We start from the raw sequence: 10,501 nt of genomic DNA on the forward strand, positions 1-10,501 counted from the left end.
ATTTTTAGGAATTTGACAAAAAAACCTTTTTCCGAAAATATTGTTTAAATCCTTATGTCAACAGACCTGTTCTGTAGTAGAGTTGGTAAATGAATAGCAAGCCGTTTTTAATACAGTTCATATTTGTTGTGCGAAGGAAAGTGATCCTTTGTTTTCTTCATGTTAAACAAATCGCTTGGACTTTTCTCTCGCTGGAACTAATGAACTTGTACGGAGCCAATTACAGCCGCTTTGTTTGGCGAGTCGCCAGCGTGCCTCGGCATTTAAACGATACGCATTTAAAAAATTTCACTTTATTTAGAATAAACTTTATTTACATAACAATAATATCTCTTGTACTTAGTGGAAAAAACATGTGGTTCACAGAAATTTCTCGTTTGTGTTGTGAAAAGGGCAGTAATAATATACTTAAAATACTTGATTTCTTTATATGTTTATAATTACTTCGTTTAATTCAATTTAAATGAACAGAAATTTCAATTAAAATTGTTTCAATATACTAATAGGTTTTCAGTCTGTTACACTAATTGTCCTTTAAAACCACAGTTTTGAAACGCAATATTTTTGGCTAGACGTATAAATTATTTGGTATAACGATTGTTTCTCGGAGACTTTACGGAGATGCGGAGCCCGTGAAGGAATTGCACTGGATTGCACTGAAAGGATTTAAACTACGTTAACTTAACAAATAGCTAAAAGATGCACAGTTTCACTAAAGTACAATAGATTGGAGTTTAAAGTACCAGTCGCCAAAATATTTTTCACTGTACGGCTACATGGTTATCCTTAATAACATAAGGGACCCTAAGGTGAGTGAAAATTGCGTTATTATTCTATCAAACCTAGTGTTTACTAGCGAACAAATGTAGGTTTGCGACATAAAAATTTTGTTATTTCAATTTCATGGTATTATTGTTAAAAGTGCTGTAATTTTATGTCCACAAAGAAATAATTACGATCCGTTAATTTTCACATTAAATTGTACTCATGGATTCATACTATGTTTTGCTGACGTTGTTTTATGCAGTTCAGTCAAATAATATAGATATAGACAAATTAGAGTTCTGTAAAAACCTTAATTGCGATGAATGGCCAAATTTAAATGTTTGTGGTATCCGTGAAGAATCTGACGGTTTTCGATTAAAATTGTTTGAAAGTGAATGTCAATTATTAGAATATGGATGCAAAGTAGACAATGATGAAACTTATGGACTAATCAATCTAGAATACTGTAAAAAAGCTTTCATACAAGATTTCTATCCTAATGCAGATCTTAATAACAAAACCGTCGAAGTGCATAAAGGTAAAACAGATGAATGCACAAAAATTAATTGTACGTTAACGAATAAAGAAAAAATTTGTGGACTTAAAAAACACGGCGCTGGATATAAAGTCAGGATATTTAAAAATGAATGTGAACTTAAAAAGCATAATTGTGATACAAAATCTGAATTTGTTGAAACTGATTTATTTATTTGCAACTCTTTATCATCTAATGTTTCTACAACATCAAATGAAAACACAATAAAATCAAATGAAGAACCTAAGGATATAATATTAAACAACATTGTTGTCATAGATGGTAATATGTTGGGTTACAAAAATAATATCAATGACACCATCGAAACATTTTTTGCAGCGACTCATGTTTTGGATATGCCAATGCGCGAAGTATCACCCGACTTTGTAAATGAGATTACACGAAGAAGACAAATAAAAATAGCTGGGCCGATAAAGGTTTTTCAACCTTGGACCACTATTCCATCTAATATAACTGACGATTACCTGCACAGTCCAACTTTGTCCTCCTGTTTCCACAAATGTCCTACGAAATGTCCGGATACGTATGCACCGGTGTGTGGTGTGCCAGGGATCGTTGCTCGAGAACCTTCCCTGATGTTCCAGAACCATTGCTTCATGGATGTTGCGCAATGCAAAATGCGCTGGGAGGACAAGAGTCCTACGGCTATTAGTTCCTCCTATATTGAGTCTTCCTTCATGTTTTGCCTAGGAGATCAGTTAAATGCAATGTATCGGTTTTTGCCTCTTGTAAGAACACTGCAGCACATGGGCCGCCTGAAGAAGAAAGGTCGTTTTAAGTACAAACTTAGAAATATGAGGTTCTTTAACAGTCTTCTATCTAGAGATCCTAAACTTATGGGATAGTTCATTACAGTTTTTTTAAATTATTATACTTCGTTGTTTACTTTTTTAGAAGGAAATCTTTGCACATTATTCTTAAGCACATAAAAGCTCATTTCATGTAACCTTGTAACCTTATTAATAAGTCTTGCGACGTAAGTTTTTAAAAGCTTAACTTTAAATATATTCTTCTTCTTTGTGCACTGTTATAATGAGTAAACTTAACGTAAACTTTTAAATTTAAAGGAAGTGCACGGGAAAATATTATCATTGTAATACATGTGGCTTACCTCGTGCATGCGAGGCGCAGGCGAGGCGAAGGCGAGGCGAAGGCGAGGTCGCGCCGTACATTTTCTTGTATTTAAAATTTATGGCCAACTTTCTGGGCTTTCGAGCATGTGAATAAATTATGCTGCATAATTCCCATAAAGCCGAGATATTCTCGGGCCTTACGAACACTACCGTAACTAGAGAGATTGTAAATCACGATGTGGTCTCTTAAGACGAAATATAATATGTAAATAATCTACATAAAATTAATGCTACGTTTAATATTTTATTCAGTACTGTTCGTAACTTTATTATCTGTAGTATTTAACGCGCGTAATAAGCGTAAAAGGGAAAAGTCAGATTAAATATTATTTAATCACCGTATTTCTAGCAAATTTATATATTTCTGGTATAACATCTGACTATATTTTTTTTTACGTAATCATATAATAAACTGCTCAGAGAAATTTGATTTTTATAACAAGAAGTGAAACAACTTTGGTGTTAAAGAAAGCAAACCTAAGTCTGAAAAATAAATACTTCCTTTTAGCACATTTAAAGCCTTTTTTCCGAAAGTAAAAAAGTTTAGCTAAGAACTACACAATAGAGATAAAGGATAAAGTTAAATTCATCCAATAATTTTTTCTTTGTTCTACAAAATTTGTGGGCAAGCTTCGTGGCATACTTGGGTTTCGAATTAACTTTTTGACTAAGAACAACAAATTTAATCGCTTTTCTTTGTGAACATCTATAAAGTTAACTGTGTCTGATAAATATTGTTAAAAAAATAGATGAAAAGACAAAAAAACACCACGTGCCGAATCTATTCTTGTCTCTGTCTGTATTTTCAGTAAGCGTTATTGTAGAATCTTTTTCATTGAGATTACTGGCAGGTATAGTTTGGCATTGGGATAGGCCTATGCCCAGCAGTGGACAGATAAAGGCTGATGATGATGATGATGATGATAGTTTGTCCATGTAGAAAGAATATAAAATAAAAAAAATGTTATTGAAAATATTTAAGAAGATTAATTATATATAATTTATACTTTAAAATCCACATAAATTTTAAATTAAATTCGAAGAAGGACGCTGTAAATATTAAATTATGTAAATTGATGAGAGAAACTTAGACCGTTGCGAGAGAGATTCTGAATACCAGACCTAAAAATATTTTGGTCTGTGCCAATCCTGCTATATACAGCTAGCGAAAAAATGATAGATTGTCGGCACGTCTTCCTTTTCCCGCCGCCATTTGACAAATGAGTTGCCCACGAGGAAAGGGCTTGGATGTGATGAACGATGTCGATGGACGACACTGTTATAAAACATTGCTCTACATTCTACTTATTGTATAAAAGGTTTTAAAATACCATAATGTAATATTCCATGTATCATCATCATGATTAGTCTGTGGCAGTCTACTGTTGGACATGGACCTTCCTCAAAGCCTTCTTTTGTGTAATAGACTGCTTCTGCTAACATTAGATAATTATAGAAAGAAAATGGGTACACATGTTAAGGATAAAAAAACTTATTTAGATCTTTGTCCAATGCGAATAACAACCATAAAATTTTCAAAGTTCTTAAAATAATGTCTGTCATACATATCAAGAAATCAAACTGTAGTTTTATATTTTAAAGTCTGTAACGTGGTGTGTTAACAACAATAATGTCGAGTAATACTATTAACTTATTTAAAGCTTGCGGTAAAGTAAGCTGGCTAACAAAACACTACGCTAACTGTTCAAGGAAATGCTTGTGTTAGTGTTTTAAATTTTAAAGAGAATTTACAGTATTCTTTGCTGTAGCGTGCAGCCCCCAGTTCCCATTGCAATTGTCCCGTATCAAGATACGTGGCCTCTTTGGTAAACAAGTTCAAGTTTATTTAAATTATATATTACTCAATGCGTGTAGAATTTTTAGTAATTAAGGTTAGAGGATGTTCTATTTTAGTATATTAACCTTTAACTGTGGACATCAAAATATTGTAACACTACCATGGACGCGAGGTCTCACGGACCGCTATAACTTCAAGTAATATTTTTAAGAAAACTGCCATTTTATTTGATTTTTTATTTTTGACGTACCTAGAGATTATCAAATTAAAAGATTATAATATGTAATTTAGCTTATATTCATTTATTTTCTTAATAATGATGTAAATCACATTTAGGGCACTTTTAAGTCTTAAATTGCCTTAGATCAAATTAAAGACTACAACTTAAAAAAAAATAACTTCTTGAAAAAAAAACCACATTAATCTGTAAGTATATACTATACCAAACATAAAAAACAAAAAATCAACTTCTAAACTTGGAACATAAAAATTCTGACAAAGGTCCAATATCAGTAAAATTATTGACAGTCATTGTACAAAGGCTTTGAACACTGAAGGCATATAGCTTTTTTACAGCCAACACAAGTGTAGTTAGTCTTCCTCTTTAGTTTAGGTGGACAGATTCGGTAGGTCTTTCGTTTCGAACACTCGATTTCTAAAGTAGGGGGCTCCGCAATAGGCAGATCTGCTCCTAAAACGCGCTTCAATGTCATATGCAATTCCTTTGGCAAATTTAAGGTTTAAATGGATTACACATTTTTGCATATGTGGTACGACCAAGGAGGCTAATTTCTTAAGAAAATTCCCTCTTTCTATTGCTTTGCGCTGATGCTGATTATGTAGAATGTGAGCATTCACTGCACACAAGTCCAGTATCCTATAGAAAATGACCATAGGCCACCTTCTTGTTCTACGGCTACTACTATATATAGAACATTTCTTGTCAGTCTCGTCTACTCCTCCTTTAGTGGAGTTATAGTAGTGAATAATTTCAGGTTTGATGTCTACAGCAAATGCTAAACAAACGGCAACGTTGTTTTCATCTTCAGATTGATCTGACTCGAAAAGCATTTGATTAATTTCATCTTCAAATGAAGGATCGTCAACGCGTATTTTTTTTTTTGACATCTGTTGGGCCGTCCCACGTTGACCTTGAAGTTAGTTTAGCCGCAGAAGTACTCGGTTTTATGTTTTTTGATATTTTTTTTGCTTATAACCAATAAAAAATATAATCGCAGTCAATAAATGTTTGTATTGAAAACGTGGACTCGCGGTCTCACAGACCGCAGGCGAAATTTAAAATAAAATTTCTCAGCCAAATTGCAGCCAGCGATGCAACTTCTCCTCTTCACAGTCGTTTCGCCACTAAAGTCGAAGCTACTAAACGTCACAAGAGCGAGGAGTGAGGGGAAGTAGGGTAAATACAATTTTCAGAAACGAGAGCGGTCTGTCAGACCGCGCGTCCATAGTTAAAGGTTAAGAGTAAAAGCAAAATTTGCATGCTTTGATTTTATAAAAAAATACTTATTAACAATCAATATTATAACCGTATCTAATCTTAGTAATATTATACATGCGAATATTTAGATGGATGGATGGATATTTGTTAGAAGGTATCACCGGAACAGCTCAACGGATCTTGATGAAATTTGGTACAGATGTAGAACATAGTTTGTAAGAACACATATGTTACTAATAAGGATTTATTTAATTCCTTGGGCAAAAATTTTAATGTTTTCTATATAATTTTAATGTTACGGTAAAAGTGTAGCAGAAAAAAAAGTTTTATCGCATATTGTGAGATACTAAAGTACAAAAAATAAAATATGTGGAATTCGCGCATTTCATTGATATTGTAATAAAATAGTTATCAAGGAACTTTGATTTCCTAGAAACAAATAGCAGAAAGAAATAAGGTAGTGCTTGAATAAAATAAAATTTACGACCCTTTAATAAATAAATGGAAACAGTAAATTATCTCGTAGAGTCGTAAACTGATCGTAAATTAAATGAACTTGTTGAGAAAACTTTTAAACATACTTACTGCTGCCAACTTTTGAGCTTCATGGAAAATTCTAAATGTAACTTTTTTATAATGTTTTAAAACAAAGTGGAACAAAGTGCATGTTAATAACTTTTTAGCAACATAACGTAGAAGATAAGTTTACTATCTTACTTCGAAGGTTTAGATGGATGGATGTTTGTTCGAAGGTATCTCTGGAACGGCTCAACGGATCTTGATGGAATTTGGCATAGTTGTAGAACATTTTCTGGAAGAACACATAGGCTACTTATTATGTTTTTTAATACCGCGCGGACGGAGTTGCGCGCGACAGTTAGTTAAAGAATAATTCAATGCACCAATAATTTATGGAATTAATTCTTTTATTTGGGTCTTGTAAAAAAATAATAAGTTTTATTGTAATTAAGTTAGTATCGTAATATAAAACACATGAACAAAACAAAATCGCGCAAATTTTGTTCTGTCCACTTAAAATGATAAATGATACGTCTCAGACCTTTTTAGCTGAAGAGATTTTATTTTCAAATAGAGATAAGCATATGATTTATGATGTTCTCTGTGACCCTCTCGAAAGTGGTTATAGAAAAATAAATATGTAAGATAGGGAAAATAAAAAGCAAGTAAAAAGAAGTCAAGGTAATTTTTTAATATGGGAGTCATATAAAAATGTAAATGTAAATTCCGTTTAACCAACTTAAATGATTTTATACTTTCAATAAACTTAATTATCAAGGTTTGTTGATAAAATTGATTGTTCGCGTTATTGCAAGGAACGCGTCAGAAGATAAGCAGACAATGAGCAGCTTGCGTTTTTAAGTTTAGTGAGCTAACATTGTACGATCCATTAAGTGTGATTGTATTAAACGCCTGAGCAAGGTTCAAGGGTTTCCTAGTAGATAAAGAAAAATCAATAGCTCTGTAAACAATATGGTACTACACTCGTACAACACTAGCAAGATAACCAATTACTTTGTTTTACAATTTCATAGTATGTGTGCAAAACCTTGATTCGCCGAGTTTCGTCATCGGACGACCCGACAGACCGCCAGGTACCATCCATACCATCTGGACGGCTGGCATTCCACAACAGTGCGGTTCTCGCGAAATTTCTTGCCGCGCACGGCCGCGTTGTGGAATGGTCTGTCCTCGGCGGTATTTCCAAACCAGTACTACTTAGGGTCCTTCAAGAAGCGAGCGTATCACCATCTCAAAGGCCGGCAACGCATTTGCGATTCCTCTGGTATTGCAGATGTCCATGGGCGTCGATGAACACCTTGGTGTTCCCGCTGCTCGTTTGCCCCCTTCTCTTATAAAAAAAAAAATCATAATGGTCAAACAAGTTAACACCATTCTCGGAATATATCTACACTATTTCAGCTACAAAACATTATGTTACAGTTATTTACATTTACATTTACAAATTATGAAGTAAGATGTGATAGTGAAATTCATAACTTCTCTATTTACATGACGCGAAAATTTACATTTACGTAATAAAAGTATGACTCGTGACATTTTCACTTTGTCTTTTATATTATCACTTCATTATCACAACGTGGAGCTTAGGTTTGCTTACAACTGATATATCATTACAGTTTGGTTCACAGACCAGTGAACTTGTTGTTAAAAAACGATACGACTTAGTGTAACAAAATAACGGATTAAAACCTATACATTCGGTAATCTGGTAAGAATATTAAACAATGAATCGGCTTGTTATATTGTCTGTAATACTCATTGCGAGTATCGTCAACTGCGAAGACGCGGAGACCAAAGATATGGTGGAAGGCAGGGGAAAGGCTAAATACGCGCTATTAAGTAAGTTCCATTTTACTACCTATACGAGTATATATGTTGATATGATGCGTGTGATTTGTAGAGATTGCGCATGTTGTAGGGCGTTGATGATCACCTCAGTGTTCTTAATGCTCGCATGCCCACTTCTCTTATAAAAAAGAGATGTCATTGATAAAAATTAATGATGTGCATAAATTCAAGGTATAATTTTCAACGTATATTTTGTTGAATTTAAGTTTTGGAAATAAAACTACGATCCAGTATTGTTTATTGTTATGTCTGGCATCACCGCGACATTATAATTAAGCTCATTGTACGTAAGTTTAAACATAAGAGAGTTAAGGTATATGCTTAAGTATTACTGCTCATACCTTATTATTTCGTAGTCTACGTGAAAAAAAAACATCAAATAATGTTCTCGTTTTTAAATCGAATCTGATCGAGGTAAATAGGAGAATCCCTTAAGTGTTGTTTTTCAATCATTGTTCGATGCTCTCCGGACCGCTTTCATTTTATCGCTAACTACCTGCCTACAGTACGGGGATGTGAATGGTATCCTTGGTATGCGATTTTTTGCCTAACGTAGCAGAAATACGGGCTATAATAGCATGCACGCTGGATAAAATGCGGTTTATGACCGCGTTTCCGATGTCAACCATTGTACGTACGCTTTTTACTCGAAAATGATACCATCTTGTAATCGAATGCGCTTTTACACATGACAATGTGTCAATGAATACATTTAGAAATTTAAATTCAAATATTAGGGTATTATATCCCAAAATGGGAATCTAAATTACAGGCTGTTTAAAATATTCTGATTTCGTGATTGATGTATGAATACTACATACTTACGTGTGAATGTTGCATTTGAATAACAAATGAATTTGCACTATATTAAGTATGGATATAGAAAGCATTGTTATTTTTTACTTCTCCCTTATTAGCCCTTATATAATGATTTATGAAGATTGCAAATTAATTACTACTTCCCTATCTTATCATTTCATCCTCACATATAATTCCTTAATAATTAATCAAGTCATCTAGCAAAAAACATCCATTTGCTTAACAACGTAGTAATTGTAAAACATTTCATTTGTTACAGCCCACCTAGCAATAATATTTGGCGCGAAAGTGGGGCTGTACAAGATAATATTAGGCATAGCTCTTGTGGTGGCCAGCATTAAAGCTATGGTGGTAATGGCTTGGGTTCTTGCCGCCTTTAAGTACATCCCCGATCCCTTGCCCTACTACAGGGACCAAGGGTTAAGGCCTTACAATGATAAATTCTACCAACCGCCTGGTAACGCCTTCTTCGATGTCTTAATGAATACACGTCATTGATTGGTGTGTATTGTTTTCTTTTTTTTAATTTCAATAATATTGCTGAGCTTTACAGCAGAAGCTTTGTTTCAGATCATTCTGACTGTCACGTTTCTCATTTTTTTTAATACGCTAATGACGTCATAGCTAAAGAGAATTGACTCATCTGTTCTCTTCGTATTATCACATATAACCCCTTGAAATATGTAACGATAACGTATATTACTTTTACATAAGTCATTTTTGTCAACTTTACAGGAGACGTAAAAAACTGTATATTTGAAAAAATCTGTGTATTTTTAAAGTGCGAATGTTTAGATGTGTGGATGGATGTTTGTTAGAAGGTATCTCGAAAACGGCCCAACGGATCTCGATGAAATTTGGCAAAGATGTAGAGCATAGTCTGTAAGAACACAAATACTACTACGGCTACGGCTACTAATTATTTTTTTAAATTCGGAACGCGGACTGAGTTGCGGGCAACAGCTAGTTAAAGTTAAATATTATTTTAGGTATGACTAAGAATAACTTAACTAACACTTATTTCTTTGATTTATAAAAACACATGATAAAGTTTTAATTAATTTTAACGATATTTGATTTATATCTTTTCCCAGAATAAATTCAGTTAGTTTGTTAATTTTCTATCAATTATTACGTAACACATTAATAATATTAAATATTATTTCTTTCCAGTGCATTTCTTCTACGTGGTGGCGACAAAACTATTCGTCTTGAAGATTGTTTACGGGATTATTTTCTACGTTATACTGACGAAGGCTTGGCATTTCGTTATCTGGCTTATTCATTACTTGAAAGAGAAGAAACATGATCACTACGTAGAGTTCGACCATGGGGAACATTATTACGAGCATCATCATGATTATTACGACCATCAACCTTACGGAAAACCGAGTTACGGCAAAAGCGACAACTATAGGTATAAACAGCCGGCTATTTACGACGCAGACGGATCGTATTCGGTCAAAAAACCATAAAGCCATAAAGTTTCAAATGTTAATTAAGATGGAAATTCTTTTTTCTTTTCTTTTTATTTATTTCTGTCTTTATTCCTTTGTTTCTTTCTTTCCCACCTTCGATTA

At 33.5% G+C, this 10,501-nt stretch overlaps 2 protein-coding genes across 2 annotated transcripts; both read left to right on the forward strand.

Moving 5' to 3' along the window:
* Positions 1-987: 987 nt before the first annotated feature.
* On the forward strand, positions 988-2,166 carry LOC106716029. The gene has a single exon (XM_014509455.2). The coding sequence runs from the start codon at positions 988-990 to the stop codon at positions 2,164-2,166; it is 1,179 nt and encodes a 392-aa protein (XP_014364941.2).
* Positions 2,167-7,880: 5,714 nt separating this feature from the next.
* On the forward strand, positions 7,881-10,501 carry LOC106716057. The gene is made up of 2 exons (XM_014509485.2): positions 7,881-8,093; positions 10,095-10,501. Exons 1-2 carry the CDS (start codon positions 7,979-7,981, stop codon positions 10,394-10,396), a joined length of 417 nt encoding a protein of 138 aa, XP_014364971.2. The 5' UTR covers positions 7,881-7,978; the 3' UTR covers positions 10,397-10,501.

This window comes from Papilio machaon, chromosome 2 (genome assembly GCF_912999745.1).
Source record: "Papilio machaon chromosome 2, ilPapMach1.1, whole genome shotgun sequence".
Taxonomy (NCBI): Eukaryota; Metazoa; Arthropoda; class Insecta; order Lepidoptera; family Papilionidae; genus Papilio; species Papilio machaon.

What these genes read in the sequence shown, in the direction of transcription:
- LOC106716029 (XM_014509455.2), top strand. Translation starts at nt 988, where the DNA reads ATGGATTCATACTATGTTTTGCTGACGTTGTTTTATGCAGTTCAGTCA.
- LOC106716057 (XM_014509485.2), top strand. Translation starts at nt 7,979, where the DNA reads ATGAATCGGCTTGTTATATTGTCTGTAATACTCATTGCGAGTATCGTC. An exon ending in GGCTAAATACGCGCTATTAA is followed by an intron (nt 8,094 to 10,094) that starts GTAAGTTCCATT and finishes ATTTCTTTCCAG; the next exon opens with TGCATTTCTTCTACGTGGTG.